Here is a 24,345-nt window from a genome sequence, read left to right on the forward strand (position 1 = left end):
ATGCCGTTTAACAGTTCACAAATGAATCGATGAAAAGTTAATATAGAGAGATATTTAAAATTTAAAATATTGAAACTCAAATTTTGACCATATTACTCTTTGATATAGGATTTAATTAAAAATAGTCGTTAATTCTCGGCTTCATTTTGTATGGGATATCATTTTTCCGTGGTTTGTATTCCTTTTATGAACGAAAGGGGTAATATTCTATTTAGTACGCAAACTCACGCGCGCATACGTTTTTATAAATTCACTTTGTAGCAGCAAGCGTGGACGGCTCTAATTCCAAACCGACCGATGGACATTAAAGTAGCGGACGTTGCACGTCATTTGATGCCGCACATCATTCTACTGTAAAGAAACGAGGAAAACGTGGACTGGCATGCAAATGCAATTTTATATTCTTCTTTTGACACTGATTCTCTCCCCCCGTTCTTTCGCTCTCATCTCACGCGATCGCGATTTTTCGTATTTATCTGCATAGCGTACGTGATGCATACTCGCGTAACACGAATAGATCTGTCTACGCCCATCGAACATATTCCCATTTATCACATTCGGATCTCATCGCCTTTCGTTTCCATTTCTGAAAAGGAGCTAATGCTCCTTCATCCGTTCCTTTAGCATCGAGTAGTCTTCAACTATCTTTTTTCCAGCTGGTTGACAGGCGAAAGCGAGAACGGCGAATGATGATTAGCATCAGAAAGGTCTTTTATTCCATCATGTGTCATAGTATATACGTAATAAGTTTTCTATTCAGGTAACAAAAGTATTATGTTTATTATAAAGTGTGTGAAGTACACATAATTAATAGCGACATGGGAGATATTGAACGGATGTCCAAACATGTTATCGTGTGAATTCGACCGAAAACCTGATGGGCTTTCCAAAAATTATCGGCGAGCCTGAAATCGAATGGCCGAAATTCTCGATACGTAGGACCCTCATAAGACCGTTATCGGCGTCGTTAAACCGTCGACTCTAATAGCGATTTCGATATACTTGGGATCGTGTCCCGGTCCCCGTCGTCGGGGATATCCGCTCGCGAATCCAGGTCCAGCGAACACCCTCCTTCGTGACCTGTCGCAGGATTTGCCGCTCCAATAAAAGGATTAACGGAACGAGGGTTAATCCTAGTGGAAGGACCGCTCTCTCTCACACTCTTCGTGTTCTTTCTCCACCATCTCCTCTCCTGACTGTTCCTCTTCTTCTTTATCCTTATTACAGCTCTACCTATATTGCTGACCGATTAGTGGCTCTGTCCTATCCCATTGGCTAGAAACTTTGATACCGATAACGAACAATTATTTTCGTTTAAAGTTTAATCTCGCATTTACCTTACGCTTCAACTCCGATTCGATATATCAAATAATTTCAGGTTTATATACATAAATTAATATTATATAATTTAATAATAGTCTAGCAAACACACATATCACACATAACAATCATTATTTAAATAATTTTATTTAATTAAAAGTGTGTAATTAATTTAAAAAATTCTTGAACATGGTTATTAGAAATTTTATTTTATCAAAATTATATAATTCATTTAAAAAATTCTTAAAATGAGTATTAAAATCAATTTGTGATTATTTTGAAAATATATTAAATTATTCTCAACACGATAATTAATAATTATAAATAAATAAAATTATAAATAATTAGATAATTATAACATAATAGATAATATAAGTGTAAAAATACACATTCTGCAGTAATACATGTGAATAATGATGTGTGGACATATGTATTCTCGTATTACATACGCATGTTCATATTACGTATCTGTAATACGAAGATACAAGATTATCGTCTGACATAGTTGTAGTACGCCGCGAAATATATGACAGGGTCGAGAAAGTTTCAAATAAATCCATAGGGAACGTATCGAAAAACGATTAAGAATAACCAAAGCGGACGAATATGAGCCAGCCGTAAATTTTCCCAGCAGGATTTGTTCCATTAAATGTGGGGATTATTATTATCGAGGAATATTCAGAATTTCGGTCGGCTGATCGATCGTATCATATTATGTTTACAATGACAAGAGTCCCACGATACTGTATCAGCTGAACTAATGCTATCATGGTTTAATTCGATTTTAATTGTTGCGAAGCAATACCTATAATCCATCTTGATGGTATACGCTCGATAAGGGATATTTGCACAGATCTGCAAGGCTTTAAATATACATGGAACTTTAAATATAGATGGGAATATTTCGAATGTTTTTCGGTAAAATAGTTTACGCCCATGTTAATTTTCAATATTGCAAAAATATCGCATTCAAGAAGGGACAATTAAAATTGAATCGGATTAATCTATACAATGCCTCTATCATTATTCAATAAATATTTTTTCCTCGTTCTCGCAGAATAAGCAATAAAGCAAAGACTCGCGTTATGCAAAAGCGTAAAGCAATATCGTTACGTGCTACTCGGTGATCCGCATTGATTAATTCTTGTCGCGTTCGAGAGCATGCAATGCCGATTTTAATTTTGCACGTTCTGAGCTAGACATCGGGGGAAAGAAGCCGCATCGGCATGAGGGCTAAGGCCGAGGGTGAAGAAAAAGTGTCGCGATATTTTATGGGAAAAACTCTTCGCCCTTTCCCGCCTTAAAGCCTCCTCTTACGTTTTTTTCTCTCTTTCAATGGCTTTTCTCTCTCTCTCTCCCTTCCTCTCTCTTTCTTTTTCTCGCACTCGACTCTGTCTCCAATGTTGTTTCTTTTTGCTCCCTTTTTCCTCCCCTGCATCCTTTGTCACCACCTCGAAAGCTCTTTCTGCTCCAGATATTCGAGGCAAGGGGGAGGAGCGCGATTGTAGGTGGTTTGTGAATTACGAGACGTCGGGGAGAGAACGCGAATAGCGTGGAAATTGTACTGAAGCGATAATCCAACGTTCGGAATGTACGTAGTTACCGCATGCACCGTGATATGCACACGCGCGCGCGCACATTCGCCAAGTGTAAGAAGATTATAACTCGCACGGTGGAAACAAACGACTCGAAGGTACACACGTAATACATTTTAAGTCACGTAATAGAATCATGGGCGCACATATTGCCGTTCGCATATTGCCGTTTTGATTTAAGCGTGTATCTAAATCAAATCACTCGAAATATAAACAGTCCACGATCTTTAATTATTATTAGTATAATTTTATTTACATTTATTGTAAATTATCCATTATCGGACAACATGGCTACGTCAATATTGAGCTACTCACGAGAAAGCTTTAGATAAAGATTTTATTGAAATATATAATAATGATAATAATAGTAATAATCTTTAATGTGCTACTTGATACATCAAAATTATGAGCGATGTGTAGAAAGATGTTAGTTGTAACAAATGACGTTGTGCCAACAGTACATATATAAAGAAATAGGTGAGCATAAAATATAAATATAAAATATAAATAATAAATATATATATATATATATATATTAATTATAAAAATAACTAACAATAAGCAATTGCATTGAACTAATATTGAGATGAATACAACAGATAAATAGACAATTAGAAATGACAGATAGAATGTCAGATAGAAATGACAGAAGTCGCATAAAGTTACGTCGAATTATATACATATATTATACATATATTACGAAAATTATTAGCATACATAATGACACGTAATAAGTATTAGAAATTCAGGAGAAAAGTCTACAAGGAAATTTCAAACATTATAAGCATAAATATTTTCTTTATGTAAAAGTGTGCTAATAAAATTATCATTGATGTATGTAATAATAAAATGTTTCATAGCTTCTCTCGTTATATATCTTCTCTTCTTTGTTTGTTAAAATCTACTTTAGAATGAAATAATATACAGAATAGGAAATATCTTCTTCGTATATCATTTTATATTATTTTTCTCGTAAAAAAATTTCCTGTAGAAATTATCATCCATAAAGTTTAGTTTCTCTGTTATATTTTCCGAAACAAAAGAATTGCAAATATAAGAAGATATTAAATAAAGAAAAAGGAAGAAAATAGTGTATATAGCTAGTGGATACAGTAACCGGATGCAATGTGAACAGAGGATGGAGAGACGAAGGCAATCGATCTCGTAAGATAAAGGTACATGTAACTTTGAAAGATTTAGGAAAGTCACGTCAAAGTTTGTACGTCGCATTTCAATACTTTTTATCCGGCAAAGAAGCGAAAAATACCAAACACAGCCAGCGCTTTTTCGTGATGTTCAAGTTTAACATTGGCGCGAAGAAGGGGCAGGTTCATCTTGGAAACGCATTTCCGGTCGAGCCGACAGCTCTTCGACCTTTCTTGCTAAAACTTGGACATTCTGTCCTTCGTTTCGGGAAGACCGAATTCCAACGGAAACTTTTCGTCGGTGTCGCGGTAAATGCGAAACTTCTTCGCTTATTTCTCTGGACAAGGGATCCGCATCGTTGGACTTGACGTTTGTATCCGTCATTACAATACACGATATAGAAACGGTTAAGTTTTTAGCGGTTACAGGCTGCTTATTGTATATTAATCGTACATTTGCAAATAACGTTGCAAACTTTTACGTGTACTTTAAATATCGTGTGGTTTCTCTTTATAAAACATTATAAAACAAAATAAAAATTACAAATTATTTATTACTTGCATAAAAAATTTGTTTCTTTCATAGAATTAGAGTCACAATTTAAAGAGACACATGCATACGTGTATAAATTTGAATACTTTTTATTTACATAATTAGGGTCTTTCATATATGTATATATATATACAAAAATTGGGCCTTAATATATTTCATGCTGTTTTTCGCTTAGGCAGAAACTCCGCTTCCAGCAACTTTATGTTTCAGCTACAACATGCTGTGTTCGAGAACTTTGACACGCGATAAAATGCGAAAGTTAAGTAATGTAAATACAAAGTTTCGTCCAAACTGCAATTTAATATGTAGTTGAAGGGGAGAGTCGAACAAGTTTTGCGATTCTTTTCCTCTTCTTCTAAACTTACTTAGACTATTTGTGTATACATCGCAAAAGATGCGAGAAAGAGCCGGTCGTATTAATTTAAAAGCTAATGATATTTTACTCATTCAACATATATTTGCAATTTACAAATGGAATGCTCCGTATACTCTCGTGATATAGCGCGAGATTTTTCTATTAAGGAACTTCATGACGTGGATGTGCGAGATGAAGCGTAAATAAGCAATTGCGCGATAACTCGCATTAAATCCAGAACTGCTATAAACTTTTAATCGCTATTAACAGCGAATGACATTTCGCTTTCGAAATATTACGCAACTCTACACCCTCCCATCTCTCCGCTAAAACTTGAATGTCCCGCTCGACGTCGCGGTAAGACCAAATTCCAGGGAAAACTTTGCGTCACCGTAAATGCAGAACTTCCCCGTTCATTTCCAAAGCCAGTGCCACGTCACTTAACCTCGGCGAGGAGGTATATACATTTGGGTGCACACGTGGGGTACATACATATGCGTTTATATATGTGTATCGCATTGCCGTCTCGCATGCCGCGTTTGTCTTCATTCGAACTGGTAGGTACGACGGGAAAAAATGGTGCGGCAAATAGGTGGAAAAATGGCTGAGAAAATGGTCGTCTTGGCGATTACCGGTAAGAGGAATAAATCGTCGGTCGAATTCCGTTAATTTTTTCGCGAACGGGAGTAATGTGCATTCTTTCAGCGAACGAATCGTTCTGCTCTTTCGTATCTCATCATTTACTTTACGTATCTTTCAACTAGTGGTTTGACAACAAACTTTGACGTTATCGATGTTCTTCTTTAATTTTAAATACATTTACAATAATATTAAATAATATCCTAAATATGTAATATTTTTTATTCTAATTGTTTTTATTGTATTTTATATTTTATTAAATACGATACGTCACACGATGATTTCAGAATCAAAGCCTGTGTAAAATGGGACATCGGTTATATTGTAGATCATGAGTGCCGGTTGCGTTGGCAAATTTTCTTAATAGATGACGCACAATCCGATTGACGCTAACAGGAAACGCGCCATTATAACGAGATAGAATTGACGTATGGAGCTGTGATACCGTGACGAATGAGATACGTACATGCCGGCGTCGCTGCTAGAAATAATTTTTTCCAATTTTTCATGAAGCAAAACGTTCGATCCGACCGGAACGATAAGGACTCCCGCATAAATCGCGCGCTGCAAGAGCGAGGCCGCGTTATCGAGCCAGCGACAGTATGGCCGAGCGCGAGCGGCTCTTGATAAAATTCTGTCATTTTTATCGGCGAGTCGCTCGCAGAGGTTCGTTAAAAAAAAAAAAGAAAGAAAAAATCGAGTCGCCAGGTCAGCCTCGTCAGGGTGGATTATCAGGACTGGGTTTTGCGACGACAAAGCGCGGCACAAATCTCATTTTAGAAAGTCGCTCGTGACAAGTGTCAACCATTCCTCCGCACAGCACGTCTCAATAAATTACAGTGCCGTGCCGATCGATCCCTTTGTTTTGGACGTTTCGTTTACAGCGCGTATCCGCTACTAACGAGGACGAAAATAAAACCGTCCCCGATTCCCACGAGTCTAATTTCATTGTCGTCTGGATGCGTAAAACTGCATTTCGCGTTTGTTTGCTTCGATAACGCGCCGTTCCTGGGGACATTCAACGTTTTTACAGACAATCCAAAAAGCCGTCGATTGTGAGAACGTATGAAATTCAGAGCGTGTGTTGTAACAAGGAGATAAATTATTTCTGCTGTAAAAAATTATTTAAAAAAAACTTTCACAGACAAATATAATCCTTTTTTCTCTTTTTCATTTATGAAAAAGACAGAAAAGCAACAATTGACGGTATTAAAAGTGTTCATTTGTATACGCACTATAATGCTTTTGCTAAAATTAAATACATCTATTGTTAACATATTTCTATAAATATTACACCTTCTCTTATTTCGGTTACTCAACAATTATACAAAGGATATCCGGTTTATGATTATAGCGACATACATACGAAATTTCACATCAGTTAACATCATCCTCCGTTGGTCTTGTCGTTAGCTTAAAGGGCCGCTCATAAATTAACGAAACAATTAGCCTTAACGCGTCGTCCACGGAATCTTATGAAAATGCAGGACAAAACGCTTCTCTGGTCTCACACGACTTCCGCGGTATTCGCGTTACGATGGTTCCCTGCAAATTCCGCTCGTAGAAACGGTTGGGGGAAAACGGGGACGAAACTGGCCGGGATTACCGGGCCGCGGGTGACGACGGGAGCAAGAGGGAGAATGCCGGGAGTTGGGTGAGGGTCGAACATTAGAATTCATGCGGAGACATTTGCGGTCCGACTCCTAACGACCGGGTGTAAAAAGCCAGCCGAAGCCGCGAAGTGGAAGGCAGGTCGGACGGAGATAGCTAGACAGAGAAGGTACGGGACGAAAATGACAGCGAAAAAGAGAAGGGAAGGGTGCGGTTATGCGGAATGAATAAAAAATGATATGTTTGAAGGGAGAGAAAACGAGAGGGAAATGAGGGTACGCGTGAAATCAGGCGCCTGTTACATTAACGACGAATCGCGCAATCTCGAGGGAATGAGCGATTCTTTTAAATTCTTTGTTTCTTTCCACAGCTTTTCGCACTGTTCGACGATATTTCTCTACTATAATTTCACATTAATTATTCGTATCATTCGAAGAACTGAGGATGATGCAAATTTAAATCGAACTTCTAGACTAAGTTTTCTGAGCCTCAGATATATTAAAGTTTTCCTTATATTGACCTTTTTAAACTTATTTTTTACTTGAAACATTCATTTCTAATAATAAATAATAATATAATGAGTAATAATATAATATGAATAATATGCATAATAAATAAAAAAATAAAGAAATAATAAAAAAATAACAAATACAATTGTACTTATAATATCTATAGAGAGTGATGCCTATATAATTATTTTAAAATTCTACATATATGTATAAAATTCAAAATGAAACTGTCTGTTAGGATCTTGTCGGATCAATTGCTTCTATTACTACTACAAAATAACGCATTCCTTTCTTCCTATCGCTCAATATGTCATAAATTTTTCACATAAATTTTTAAATATTTAAGATGTTTTTAATTACTTTCGCAATTTATTCCATAACTTGTGTGCTATAATGATTTTAAAATACAGCTAAAAATTAAGCGATTAATTTGAAAAGTTTAGATGGAAACTGATTAATTATCAGAACTCGTATTATCCTTGAATAGAATAATAGTGCAAATTAAAAATAATAATGGAGCATACATAATAATAAAAATAAAATGATCTTATACAAAATATATATGTAACAAATGCAGCTCTCAATTGATATAAAAGTAAATGGAAATTGCGAGAGCATGAAACAATGCATGTCGCGAGATGCATACAGATCAAATATCTAAGCTCGTCTGGCACACATGACATTTTAAAGATTTCATTTATTAATTAAACGGCAACATAGCGCGACTGGCGACGGTTAGTGAAAGTGTTAAAAAATACAGCGATGGAAAAAGATGTTGACGTAGTATGAATAAAAGATTGCGTAGTTGAAGCAAGATAAAGTGAGCAGGTAAATTGCGTTTTAACGCGTAGTTACACCGCGGAAAAATTTAATACTACGTGACTACTATAAATGTTTACCCTTTCGCTTGATAAAAATGTTACATTTTTACAAATTACTCTTATTTATCTTAATTCGTCAATTATAATTGTTATGTAAAGTGACTTTTCCAATTAACAACTTGTACAAAAAGCAATGCGTCGAATGTGCGGACGATCAGGGGAAATATGTCGAGTCACGTATAAATTTGCCGATACATCGAATTCAATCTGACAAGCGTGCACGCTATAATATTCATGCGCAATTATATCAATTATCTCGAAGTTGCAAAATAGGGAGACAAAATTAGACGTCAAAATGAAATTGAACCATCCAGGATTATATTATTTTCCATATGTAACGTATATATTAACTCCCATACAGATAACGCGTTTTTCAAAATTATATTCATTAATCAAGCGGGTGCGAGATTATCAGGCGAGCAATTTTTCACGACGACTTTACTGTAACAAGATTTGTTTATTTCGGAAATAAATGCGAAACTAAAACGGATGTGACGAAACATCCGTCAAGCTTGATAAAAAAAAATAAACGCGCATAGTCACGATATTCGCAACATGGGTCAAGCGCAAAGAAAATGAAGACTGCTAGAATATAATATAGGTAGTATCCGTAAGAAAGAGAAAAACAGAGAGAAAGGGAGGGAAAGAGACAGAGAGAGAGAGAGACAGAGAAGGTGGAGAGATGCAAATGTACCCATATCTATTTATCCGTGGAACGAACTCTGGACAGAAGTTATACGAGAGGACGAGCGGATAGAAGTTATACGAGCTTGCGCCGAGTTAAGGACGAGCTTGAACTTTCCCTAGTCGGAATGCGCCTCGGCTTGGTCGCGGGAACTCAAGCTCGTTAGGTATATCCGCGCTCGTAAGTACCTACGATTCCATGGAATCCAAATAAGGATGGAGACTGAAGATACAATCGCAAAATTCCTTTTGATTGTACCATTCTATCTTTTCGCAACATTGCAGGTCCTCCGACGACACTTGACGGTATTCGTAGTTACTCTACCATATCGTTAAGTTGTCATTTTTGCGTCGGTGGAAACACAGCTAATAATAAGTATAATAATACACAAACAAAACTTCTCATTTTTAATTAGAATAATAATCTTCAAACACGCAGATATTTGCGTGCGCGATTTATAGTCTGATAAAATAATTAAAGCTCAAAATTAATTATTTTAAGACTAAAATTATTATTCTAGGAATCGCGTATAATTATATATATATATATATATATATATATATATATATATATATATATATTGTATATATTTCTTTTGTTCGTTTCAGTGATTGCGACTCTGCACGGTCCAATGTGCTGAAATATGTCAGAAAGTTCTGACAAAGAAAAAGGAAGTAAAGTTCGACTCTCCCATCATAAGAAGCCATGCTTTGTACGAAACGCCTTCTAATTCTCGTGACAAGAGTTCCTACCGATTCCCTTTCCGGGTTGCCGTAGCCATCCCATCATAATTAATGTACCACGGTACTTCTACCATCGAAAGGAGGATCAATTTTAAGTTTAACAAACGAGCTTGTAACGTCGCAGACAGTGAAGCCGATCCTCGTCGTTAACTTTCGCACCGCGTTATAATCATAAATTGGCTAGTAAGACGGCAATATAGTGGATTATTGGTGATTAGCCGTGGAGCGTGTTACTTTTCCTTGGCTCTCGATCGATCGACCCTGAACGATTGGAAATGCTTTTGAGATGGCGGCAATTTTTTCATCATTTTCAACCTAATAATATGCTAAAGAGTACGTATATACAATATATATAATATATTATATTAAGATCTTATAAAAAATTACTCATTATATTTATATATTTCTATACTTTTAGAAAAATAGAAATATAGGTATATATTAATGTGTTTTTTATATAATATTTTTATAAATGTTTTTAGCATTCTTATTAAATATATGCATAAATACAATATATATATGTTGTTTGTAATTAAAATTCAATTTCTCGAAAATTTGATTTTACGTTCCATCATTTTATTCGAGCGACTTATTCGTCTGTTTAGCCGAGAAAATTCCGAGATACGATATTATAACGCGATTATATTCTCGAGAAAGAAACAGCACTATGCTCTGGGTCAACCAAAGTTATTATGTCTGCTTTCTTTGTTGCTTCGAACGTTTAACTCGTTGAAGTCGGCAGGCGAACAAAGTACGGAATATAATTCACTCCGTTTGATTTATTTCGTCCGATTTATCTTGTTTACATGCCTTTTTTTCTCTCAACTTTGGTACGCCTTAGCAATATCGCGAAAAAGATCGTTTCACTCGAGAACTCCGCGCGAAAAGCGTCAAACAACGTCTCTCTCTTTTCGGGTTTTAAAACATATTTTTCTGTACATTAATGTCATAAATTATGAACGCTTACATCTCTTCCTGTCTCATTCTTTGGCAAATGTTAGCGCGAAAATATTAGAATAGAGAGCATTTTTACTTCAGTTTTTGCTTCAAGCGATCAAATTCAATATATTACTCGTTATAAAGGTATACGTGCACCTGGCATGTACATGTGCATCTACTTTTGAATGAAATCATCTCCTATCACGACGCACTTTTCCGACAACTGACAAGCATTTTCATACTATTCAGCACGAAGTTCTCGATAAAGAGCGTACCGAAGAGGAAAGCTCGGTAAAAAGCGTTTCAGACAATCAGGAAGAGAGAGAGAGAGAGAGAGAGAGAGAGAGAGAGAGAGAGAGAGAGAGAGAGAGAGAAGAGAGAGGGAGGTTTCGGTAAAAACTTTTTTTCTCGATGAAATCGAAAAGCTCGTCGCTTGGCGGAATAAATGTCGATAAAAATCATTTCTCTTTATAGATTGACGATCGACCTTTTTATGTCAACGCGTCCGATTTCTGAACTTTGCTTTAATCAAAACCGCGTGAGCTCTGCTCCTCAAAGACGAGCGACCGCTTTTCGAACTGGTGATTATTAATACCGATGAAAATTGATCACCACAGGCGGGGGCACTTTTCAATCATCAATATTAATTAGCCCGTGAAACCGCGCACAAATTAAGAAAGTTCGTCGAGCGAGAAAGAAAAAGGAAGAAGAGAGAGAAAGAAAAGAAAAGAGAAAGAAAAAGAATGAGTCCGATGGCAAAGATCATGTATACGAAACGCCGCTTTGCTACTTCTCTAATCGTTGTTGCTCAGTTTGCGTGTAGTTCATTTGTATCCTGATTAAAGTTTAAATTCTTTCAGCGCCGTTATTTTCGTTTTTTTTTCTTTTTTTTGCGCGAAAATGTCCAAATGCTCGAGTGAATCGAAACTAATCAATAATTTCGTGTTTCTTCGCACGGCGTTCGGCAGACAATTATTCATCAGAGATAAAGTGAATATCCGTGTTATTAAAGTTTTATGAAATCTTTTCCCGTCATCATCACGAGCAACTGCCTTCCTAATTCTTTACGAATCGCTCAACCTTGTCATTTTTAATCTAGAAATTATTTTTCCTCTCTTTTTATTTTTTTTTTCACAAAAAGTTAAAGATTTTTCTTATAACCATTCCTACAGAATTATTATATTTATTATAGATTACTCGATAATATTCCAACTGTAGCTAAAAATATATCGATTCGTAAACGTAGCGGGAAGTGTCGTAATACGCCTTTCAATTACTCCGGGGAACTTAATTATTCGTTCCGCCACGCCGATTATCTTCATTCAATCATCGACATTTATGGTGGCGCGGCTGAGGGATTATCTACCAGCTTCCGATAAGATACTTCCCGACCGATTTTTCCTCGCTTCTGCACCCAATCTGCAGTTCCTATCGATTTCTTATTACGTGGGGAACGGTTCCCTCGCTTTCGCCGGTCGTTTCTTGCGCGTCGCAAGACTTTCGAGGATGTTGGAGCCCCCGGGGCATCTTTGCTCGCACGTTTCCATACTACTAGCTTCTTTCCCCGTTCACATTGCTAATCTCCGACGAAGGTACTAAGATGGTACTTACCGTTGTCAGCACATTGGGGCATGATCGACTTGTCTCTGTCTGATGAATTCAATGTTGCATTACTTCTACGTGTCCAATTTCTCAAAAATTATAAAAATTAATGAAAATTAATAAGAAATTATAAATGCGATTCTAATATAACATTTATATACATACTATAATTGATTAATCATCGAATCATTTATAATATTCTCGTGCATATGAAGACCAAGGTTTCGCCAACAAGTCTGTGCGTTTGTTACATACATAATAATATTACAACGCCTTTATCAACGTTGCACATGTTGCAGAATTAACAGTAGTTTATTACATCGCTGCGACTACCAGTAGGAATTAATTATTTCGCGAGGTATAGCTTGAATCATCGATTAATTAAACGTTGCTACTGAATTAAACTCGTTTTCAAGCGCGTAATTAATCGCACGCATCATAGCGTAAAATAGCAAACGCAGCTTATCAATTATCAATCAACACATCAAACATTATTGCTTTTCGGGGCAAGAAATTCTACCAAGAGTACAATGAAGCTGTGCCGAATTTCGAAGTGTATACATAAAAGATGATCGTTTTCCGACACGCGGCCAACAGGTTCGAGGACGAGCGGAAATCTCAACGTGACATGAAACAGCGGAAAGAACAAGCGTTCGGAAATAATTCCTCGAGGGCAGCTGCGAGATGCGGGATTCTCAAAGTGAGAACGACGTCGCGATTCATCGCGACGAGGTGGCTCACCGCAAAAGTTTTAAATGGCCGGGAGGCACAGCAAAGACTTTCGCGGCGTCTCTCCCAATCTAATTCGAAAGTTTTAAATCGAAAGCGTAATGACCTGGCGTTCGCGAGTTTTCATTGAGCGCCCCGCGTCCACGTCGATGCGAATATCGTCCCGTGTAAACATGGTAAGCATATCAGAACGCGCACGTTGGGCGGAAGTTAATGTACAAACAGCGAAACAAATTCGCAACATCCACTTTCCGCGCGAGCCGCATAATTCGCTAATTGAAACCCGAAACCCGATTATTGCGAAAGGTATATTTTCAAAGCCCTGATTACAGCGTAATTATACATACGACCACGTAAAGAACAAATCGTGTTATTTCAACGGCATATCATTAATTTCGTATGTATACATATATTTGGCATATTCACAAAACATGAATATAAATATTCCGCACGATACGACAGAAATATTTGTGCGTGTAGCATTTAAATGATGTCACGTTTCCATCTATATAACTTTTGCATGTTGATAAATATGATACACATTTCACACCTGTTCAAATATAATTAATTCATTACAAAATACACTGGTTGTACAAACTGATTATACAAAAATTTCAACGATTCGATGTACTTTCTCGCTTTTCCGCTGGAAAATCTGTCGCGCAAATAAGCATGGTCGATCACTTGTTATTATGAACAGCTAATAGATTTCTTCTTGAAACTTATTACTTAATTATTTTTCGCGGAATAAATTTCACGGAATGGCCAAGAGCGTTACGATTATTCTTCTAGATGGATTCGAACATTAAGGATGTCTTAATTTACGCTGATGAGCTTCGATAACTTGCAAGAAATTAGATAAGATAAATCCCTAAGTACCGTGCATGACAGATGTGATATATGACTGTAAAACTATGCCCAAGTCAATTTCAGCTAAAATTGGCGCCGCGTCGGGCGGGCTCTCAAACTACAGAATAATATACGTTTGCATATTGCGTGTCTGCGCGAGTAACTTTGAATGGGCCCTTAACCTGGACAGTCAAGCCACACCACCTCCCTTTCCGTGAGAAATGACAATCGGAAATGACGCGTTCTCAGCTACCCAGAGGCTTGTCTGCTCCCTCAGTGAGAACAAATAGCGTTTCTCCGCGAGTTTACAGAGTTTTCACGATATCATCGAGCAATATTATGATTTAAATATATATTTTTAGTATATAAAGTTGATATAAAACTAACAAAGCTCTAATTCTAATAAGTTATAATTTAGATGATTATTTTGTTACTTTAATCTCGGTAATCAGTTATTATTAATAATAATATTAATATAAATTTCTTGATAATTTTTTCTTCTCTCCTTCCCTAATATAAATTCTCATATGTGTGATGATTAATTTGATTATTACTCATATCTATAATTTTTATTCACGACGCAATTGTTAATTACATAATGTGGATTTATAATACGTCGCATGAAAGTTTTGCGAACATTGATTTTGAGAATATCAATAAATGACAAGTATAAATTCGAGACACGTGTTTTTTATGCTCTATTATTAGATGTGACGAAACCCATGTATTTTTTATTCCGCGCAGCATGATATTTCTCCATGACACACAGAGTCCTTTTCACACGGCTTCTATTTCTGCAATATCCTCGGGTAACTCACCAGTTTAGTCTGCTTTTATGGCGAACGGTTTCCCAGCGATACCGGGTGAAAAATATTCTTGTGCATGAACAGGGAACTCCTCCGAGAGACATTACCATTACCACTCATCTGGTTACTCGAGAACCAGAGAATCCCCTCATCTGTCGTTGTCGCCAGGCTAAGTTGCGAGGAATGAAACATTTCTGCGGCAGGTATGTGTAATATATTCATTAAATGAGTAAAACGATGCAGATCTGCGAGAAAGTATAAAACGTGAAATAAAATGCGAAAGAAGATAGAGGTTGCTTGCGAGTATAAATTATGATTTGAAGATAAACCTAAATGTATGCATGTACGTGATTTTGTTTCTTGAATAGGTGTATTCACATGATATTTATACGTTAAACATTTTTATTACAAGCATTAAAGTTCAATTGTATTAATATATCGATATGTGTGCATACCTGTTTATCAGTGCTTCATAAAGATGTAAATATTTCTTTTTACTTTAGAGAAATTAAACTTGTCAAAACTTTTTAATATTTTAAAATTAAATTTAAAGTATCATAAAACCGCGTGTATCGTATAATATATATATATTCGAAATGAAAATGCAGAATGATTATAAATAATAAGTTATAAAGATACAAGTTATGTGTACACATAATGGTGCAACAGAGTTAATGATGTTTGATCCAAGTTGTTAATTACAGAATCCATGCAGCAAGGTTTAAAGATTATGTAGATAAAGTTCATCGTAACTACGGCAGCGTTGTGGAAAGAAAGTTTTCCGCCGTCTTGGAACTTTCACGGCATCCTGCTCGCATTTTATAATAAAGATACACTCCTCGCCAACGCGACGGCTTCTCATCGACCTCGGTTTTCGTCGACCTCATCGTGTTTGCTAAAGTAATGCATACTTTCGGATAAACCGCGCGGGAATTGAACACGGCATCGCATCTGACGTCCCATAGAAGTCGACGAAAATGATGTCAAACATTAAAGCGGAGTGTCTCTTAAGTGATAATCGATGATATTGTTTAAAACCTATCTCTCGAAATTTCTCGTCTTCAAAGATTAAAATATTTCGAAACTTCCTTAACTTTTAAAACAGAATATCCTTACTTTAATAAAATAATCTTATAATCTATATTTTTATTAATTTTTATTAATTTAAAAAATATAATTTTTGTACAATTAAATTTAAATAATAATAATTTCTTTGTGATAAGATATTCTATATAAATATATTGTATAAAAATTATAAGAATTCTGACAGGGAAATTGAATTAAAATGCATTATTAAAATGAATTATTAAAATGCTATGTTTTATTACTATGATATATTTGTGATAAAGAGTAAAAAAGTTTTATTTCGCTAGACTTTTATATTAATGAATATTTGCGTACTAACAATTATGCAAATTTCATTTAATGCAGTCTCGTGTCTCATTCATCAGAGAATATAAATATACTCTCTCTCTCTATCGCTATCTCTCCTTTCTTCTAGTAATTACTTAAATTACATTTTAATTAAAATGATAACACATGACTTGTGCTTGCATTGTATGAATGTGTAAATATTGTAACCATCGTTATCTTTCATCCTCGTCACTCACGTCCGCGCGAAACAATGTTTGCATTCGGATTTGCTATGCGGGCGTATAATCATAGGGTTTATCTTGTGCGCATTTGGTTTAGGATAAGAGGATCAAGCATTTTCAATATTACATAAAAAATGAGGCAAACAGATAAAGCATATATTATTAAAGGAATCAAAGCGTAGTCATTTCTTTTAAATGCGCTTTAATATTAAAATCTACAATATACGTGTATTTAAAATAAAAGTAAAACTTTAATGTAATTAAATCTCAAAAATTTAATTCGGTGATTTATTTTATGGATGGTCTTTCAATAGAACTTTAATCAAATATATCTGCTTAATATTTACAGAATATAATTATGGATTTATGTAACATAGATTTCATGTTTAGTTTAAATTCATCATCAATCTCATTCTTCAAATTGGAAGTAACGAGAGTTCAGTGCGTTACACATTGACATCAATACATATTTGACTATCATTTCACATCCATATCACGCGATATTAAATTATAGTAAATAGTATAAAATAGATATGGACGTATTTAAGTATTTCTCTCTCAGAAACCTTTTTTAAATTTCAGCATAATAAAAGATATAGTAAAATTACATTATGAGAAAATATACACATAACAAGATCGATTATTAACGATTTAAACGCAAACTTTAAAATATGAACAATTAAAATATAAAATAGTAAAATATAAATGTACCTGTTTTACAAATTTCATGATGCAACAAATTTGACAAAACTATAATAAATTTCATTCTGAGAAGATAAGATAATATAAGATAAATTATATATATATATATATATATATATATATATATATATATATATATATTAGAGATTTAAATGCTAATTTAAAAATATAGAGAACAAATATCATAAGATGCTTAACGTCAGGCCAGAAAGGAAAATAAATAAACGTTTAAGTGGATAAGAAGAAAATGCTGCTGGTATACGCATTGGCCATAAATGTACATTGTAAATTTGTAATCGTCGTCGACTTTCACCCATCACGTCGACGACGAGCCGATGTTTGCCCCGGGATAAACCACGCGGGAATAGAACCCCGGGATTCATCTCGTGTCTGGTTCAGGACGCGAGAAGAAGGGCGCGAAAGCGTGGAATAGGAGGTGAAGACGAGCGACGAGGTGCGCGCGGAAGGGTACAGAGGAAAAAAGGCGGGAAATACCCTCGGGAGTCCTCGGCAGATTTATGCCGGCCCTGGCTGGCTCGCTGGCGCCCCGTATACATTTATCCCTCTCTGGTCCTGGCGGAAGGATGAGGACGCGGCTGACGGGGAGAGGTTATCTCCCTCCTCTTCCCCACCAATCTCCATTCTCCCGCCCCCGCGGGCCAAAGGATCTTGCAGGATATTATACGATATGCACCGAAAGTTGATAGATGGCTATTACGTTCCGCTAAGACGAGCGTACCACGCCACCGCGAAAATTCTCTCCCTCAGGATTCTTCGCTTCCACCGTGTGATTTCTCAACGGAAAAAACTACCCCGCCCGCGTTTCGTCGCCGTCGCCGTCGTCGTCGTCGTCGTCCCAACGTCCGCAATAATTTTCGGTTCTCCTGATGGGCGACCCTTCTCCGAAAACCTGCCCCGAGGTCGACTTTCGCGCATGTCGGAGAACGAACGTTATTGAAAATATTAAGGTGGTCAGATTTATTTAACGGTATTCCTACTTCATATTTCAGATTTGACTCGCGGCTTCTTTGATATTCGCATACTGTTCGCGTTACATTGCAATAAGAAATTATTAATGTTCTTGATGCGTGAGTTTGTAGAGATGGATAGAAAGAGATTTCATAGAACATGAATATTCTGTCTTTCTGATCGCGTCTGTTTTACTCTATACATTTGTTTTATAGGACTTCACACGTAATGCTCAAGGAATATGAATGAAGTGTATTGAAATGAAAATACATGTGCCTGTGCATGTTTAAAAGGGAAAGACGGTCCAGTTTCATAATGATTTTCTCTGTCTATTATATCCCAGGAAAGCTATAGCTTTTATATCTGTGTAAAATTGAATAAATGTTATGAAAAAGGAAGGAAAATGAGTCCTTTTACGAAAATATTATGCAGCAGATTGTTTTTCTTTTATCGCGAAAGAAACCTTTTCATCTCTCTCAATTCCGCAATGACATTTGCTATTCAACTCGTTCCGCGCGTTATAGATAATTAAAATTAATAACCATGCATATATGGAGTCTAGTGAAATATCAAATATATGAAATGTGTCTTTGATCATATGCAAACATGTTTTTAGAGAAACGTACAACATTAATTCTAAATTTCTGCGAATTATTATATTATTATTTCATAGATATTATTAGATAATTAACACGCATAATCAAATTTTAAAATTGTACTGGATATAAAATTATTCTGGATATCGTACATATATAACAATTATACAATAATAAAGCGTGATATGAAAAAATAGTAAAATAATAAAATAATAAAATAAATAAAATAAATAAAATAAAATAATAAAATAAATTTTTTTCTCTTATTAACTGTTTCGAATCTATAAATATACATACGAATGTCCCAAGAGAAAAGCCATTCTATCATCTTAGCGAACCAAAATATTAAGCAGGATGCAACCTAGTAATAGATTTGTCGAGCAGAAAGCAGTCTCACTTTGGGATTATAACAAAACCCTTGATCCGGGTGAACCGACCAACGTTAATACAATTAACGGAGCTAAGTACTGTAATACGGCCTCCCTGCCCCTTGACCCAAATATTTGCATCGCTACGACGATCGCCAGAATGAATCATCTTGTCGGCGAGTTCTATTCACGAATTCTTGAATTAATAGAATCGCTGCGGCTACTACAACGTTGCATAGTGTTGTCGTAACTGTAGCAGAGGAAGGTTGCACAAATTAATTTTCGCATAATACTCAAATTATTGCAAAAGGAAAATTAATCAACAGCGTTGTAATTTCCAATCACAAAAACCGAACAAGTCGGTCATTGATTTTTTCTAAACTACTTTTCTAGAGCTGCTACTTAACAAAGCGACTCTTAATCACCGCGATTTGATTACATAGATAATAAATACGTATTTGGTATCTGGAAAAATTCGAAAAAGCTTCACCTTACAGTCATAAAATCTCTTTATAGTACAATGCAATAACTGCGAATTCGTCGATAATAGGAGACACCGATATCTTTGGCACTTCCAAGTGTCTTTTGTCTTTCAATCCGTTTACGGTGCCGGTCGACTTCAAAGCCGGAGACCAATGTAGCTCGATTGGACCGACGCCCCTTGGTTAGGAGCCGTCAAACGTTCCGCGGGTATAAGCCGGTCGATCAGCTCTTTCGAATTTCGATGTTATACGCGACAGGCGACAAAGTGAGAAGCTACTATGAATTCCGAGGTGAAAAGAGGTCAATAATACGGGGGCAGCCACAAATATCAATTCGAAATACCTAGTTCAATCTATGAAAAATATATCAGGAAAATAAAATTTGCCTACTCTTACCGAAATTATATATGAATTATAAGTCTCTCCATTGTTATATAATTTTTCAATTGTGACGTAATTAAGGAGGACAAGAATTTTATAAATAACATGTTGAGCGTATGGGACATGATGATAGAAACTTAAGTATTCTGTCAAATGTTACTATCAAAAAAGATATATATTATATCTTCATTACAAACGTGATAACTGTTATCGTGAAAATTCACGCCTGCTACGCTCCGACGTAAATCAGGATAAGTGACATGTAATAGCTCTTCGGATAATTCCGGAACTTCTCACACCATTGAGTGCTGGATGGCACCATTGAGAGCAAGTGAATGTCGAATCACGTAGTAACATAACAATGAGACAATTCCACTAACTTAATCGCATGATTGAACGAGATTTAATCAGGAAATCGTGATTGACGAATTTGAGTAAATCAATTTCGCAGAAATTTCGCGAATAATTATGTATGATTTTTGAAACTTTGCAGATTTTTGGGGATAGGTCGCGTGTAAAAAAATAGAATTTTCATTGTTACGCTTCTTTAACTAACTACAAAACTGCCTCGATACTAATCGTGCGAACGAGCTTTCTTGAAAGCAAACGCGAAAGCTTCAGTCTCTCTCTTTCCCTCCCTCTCGTTCGTGCGTACTTCGGGAAATGGAAGCGTTTCGCGATCGAGGTGGCGAGATTAGTATCTGCGACGCTATAGAAACGAAACGTTACTTATTTCATATCCGACACGAAACGCTGCGGCGTATTCAATGGCGTGGAGATGCTGTGCTTCCGGCACGTACGCAGCATTGTTGATAAGTCACCGTGCTTGACACCGGTACAGATATCGCTAACAAAACGCGAAATCGATTTCCACTCGTGTGAGACAGAAACGAAATTCCGCGCACACGGACGCCTCAGACGCTCTAAATGTAGTCATGAAAAATTGTCGGGACAATCCGGGGAATATTCGCGATGGAATTCGGTTCGAGTCGACCAGGGCGCAAAGCGGAGCGACGATCGACATTTGAAGATGTCTATGAAATATTTAACGGTCTTTGCGAACCTCTATGATTCGGTTTTCTTCGCGAGTATATCTCGTCGACGTGCGGATATCTACAATTCCTGAAGAGGAATGTTGCACGTGAGTTGGATATACGTTGGATTTCAGACGGAGAGAAGAAATGTACTCTAGTACTTACTTAGACGAGATAGCTTGTAGGCGTCCGCAGTGTTAATTACATCCACGAAGGCTTGCAGCTCAAATTTGCGAGTCGTAATATTTTGGTTGTGGTTCTTCATCGCGATCTTGAAAGCGGACTGCACTTCGTCGGTACCTTGCTCGAAAATGGCACCTGAAAGCAGAAGATAGCAAACTTAATTATGTATTTTCCATTTTGCAACAATGCAAATTTTATACACGTATACATATACATATATCATGTATATGTATATGTTGCAAGCTTTTTGTAAAATCAGTCTTTTCATAAAAGGCTCACCCTTTTTAAAAAGAGGATCTTTGAAGAGACGACCGGCATTTTATAAAAGCCAAGGCTTTTTGTGAAAAGAGACTGAATTTACGAAGAGTCTGAGACACCAAAATAAATAAAATTTAATTATTCAAGCTCGCGTCATATTTATAAAAATAATATCCAAAGTATATCTAATAAGTTAAGTTGAAAAAGCACATGTATAGATATTTTTTATATAAAATATAAATATAAAAAATGTGATTTATATAATTTTTCTTCTCTCTCTTTCTCTCTAGATTAGTTGCAATTTGGGAAACGCGTGGGACTCGCGAACTTAGCAAATGTCGCGAGGAAACGCGATTACTCTGCCCGTCATGAAATCGGATGTGATAATCCGACGCGACACCCTGTATCGGATGTCTGATGTGCGGCGCTCCGTTTACTACTGGCTCACATACGACGCAGTAGTACAAGCCGACGTCTGTTCAGGCAGCGTCTGCATACGAGGCCCGCGTAATTACACCGATCCATTCGGCGTTAATAGTCGGTAATACGTACCAATATTAATGCTATCGCTCGTCATGTAATTCACCGTAAACCGACTACATATCCGATAACTCGCTGAATCTATTTCTCGAGATTGATAAGCATCGCTCGATTGTCATGGCACAATAGAGCGTAACATTTCGATAGATATTCCACAGTTGGACACAAAGTTAAAAATATTTCGCAGAAATATATTCGCGAATCCGATGAAAATGCCGGCGTCGTCGCGCTGTAAAAATAATATGGCTGCGTGCATTTATCAAGCTATTTATTTCACGTCAAATGTATCGCATATTCCAGATGCTGCTGTCGATGAAGTGATCGATGATATACGCTAACACAGTATGCGTCGCGTATAATCGAGTAACTGTCAGCGTTGAATACTGCACTTTGTGTCTTCGTTATTCCGAACATCCAGCGTTACCATTAATATCTGGCTGGGGAGCGCTGGAGGGGAGGGAGGAGGAGGGGGCGGGTGTCGGGGACGGATTTTCGTATATAAAATGTACACTTCTCCAAGTTAGTCGCGAATAAAGCGAGGCGGGGAACGAGAAGAACGGGCAATCGCGCGAATTGACAAACTTGTATCGAAATAATTTTCGTTACGACTTTCCAAGTTATAACGCGCCGAACGTCGCCCGTGCCCGGGAGCTGTTTTTCCTCGCGCCCGTGCAACGAGAGAACTTTTCACGCGGCGAATAAGATACGCTCCGAAGTGTTACACGCGATATTATAGCGCCCCTTTTCCCGTTTCATTTCTTCCTTCTGCCTCGGCTCGTCTCGCCTGCCTGCCTGCCTGCCTGCCTGTCTACCTGCCTGCTTCCGTGCCACGTCACACGTGAATTTTTCTTTGCTTTCATGAGAGCATCTAATTTCGTAGTTTCGCGCCGCGTCTTGTTTCGCCTCGTGAAATATCGGTGAGGAGTTTAAAACAAAGTAGCGTTACGATCCGCATGCGAAATCCCGACAGTAAACTGAAAGTGGACACGATATCGCGCCGCAACGTCGCGCGACGTGATTTTATATTTAAAAGCGCAGAGATATTGCTTTGTGCGTAATCCATGCAGTTATTAACTCTTTGGCATTGTACGCGACGAACAATGCGCCGGACAAGAATTATTCCCCCTGATGAAAATTACATGTTATTGTTAGTCGCGCTGACAATAAACTCCAAAGACTTTTATCTCCGTTATACGCGATAGGCTTTAACAAGATTATTACAATAGACGTCAAATATAAAGATATTAAACTTTAATTTATCCTATTTGTTTATGCGCCAAGTTTGAGAAATACTCTACAAACATGAGACATTTAAAACAGAGATACTAAGCAAAAATTATCGATTAAACAGAGAGATATTGCTCCATATATTTGATTAAATCGCCTCTTTTATATCGATAAATTAAATCACGATACAATAGTGCATTTAAAATTACAACCTGCTTGCTATTAAATACCGAATATCGATCTTGCGAACGATATCCGGCGTCGTATATTTCGTTGAATCTGCGAATAATCTTATGTATGCGCGCTTTAAGCTTTTTGTTTTGTACCTATTTTTAAAATATTGAGAATTTAATGAAAATTGTACCGAATTGTCCTTAGATATGTTTAGAATCTTCAGTACAATTTTTAAATCGATTCACTAAAGCCTTCACAAGTTATAAGGATTCTAATTTGCACCGAATATTAACATGTGTTCTTATGGGAAACGTATAACCATGTTGATTCAAATGACAAAAACACATGGAAATAATATTCAGAATTTATTTAAAATTTGCAAAAGTTTAGATACAGAGGAAATATTTGGTCAAATAATATTATACAAGTACTAACTGGTTAAAAAGATATTAAATATAATTCAATGAAATTATCTGCCATGTATCTGTTACAAGGTGAAATTCTCTGCCAAAAGTTAATCATTTCGATTGACAAAATTCGGAATTATTTCAGTAAAAACGCAACAAATATTAAAAAATACATCTCTGCACTCAGCCAAGATCAAATTGTAATATTCCATACAATTTCTCATATTCAAGATACACCAAAAGTGGATATATTCGTCGATATTGATTTTCAGCTACTTTTTGCTGGGATTGTATGTACATACAAAACATCCTTAAACGATTGCGCGCGTGTATCAAGATACGAGGCGTGCCGTAGTGTTTTACGAGGCGCATAATTTTATTATCTCGCTGAACGCACAGGGAGAACGCGCGGACGAGATACGTCCGGCAATCTAAGCTATTGTGCTCGGTGCACATCCGTCCCATGGA

At 36.5% G+C, this 24,345-nt stretch overlaps 1 protein-coding gene across 5 annotated transcripts in view; it reads right to left on the reverse strand.

Annotated features, from left to right (window-relative positions):
* The window catches only part of LOC105248906 (glutamate receptor 1), a 225,382-nt gene that overhangs the window by 86,505 nt on the left and 114,532 nt on the right, over positions 1–24,345 (reverse strand). For all 5 annotated transcript variants that reach the window (XR_889016.3, XM_020026782.2, XM_011253974.3 and 2 more), the window contains exon 2: positions 21,254–21,406. Coding sequence is in view for 4 of the 5 variants with exons in the window: in XM_020026782.2 (XP_019882341.1) it covers positions 21,254–21,406 (153 nt within the window). In the remaining variant the exon portion in view is untranslated. The remainder of the gene's footprint in view (positions 1–21,253; positions 21,407–24,345) is intronic.

This window comes from Camponotus floridanus, unplaced genomic scaffold, assembly GCF_003227725.1.
Source record: "Camponotus floridanus strain SB8 unplaced genomic scaffold, Cflo_v7.5 scaffold60, whole genome shotgun sequence".
NCBI lineage: Eukaryota > Metazoa > Arthropoda > Insecta > Hymenoptera > Formicidae > Camponotus > Camponotus floridanus.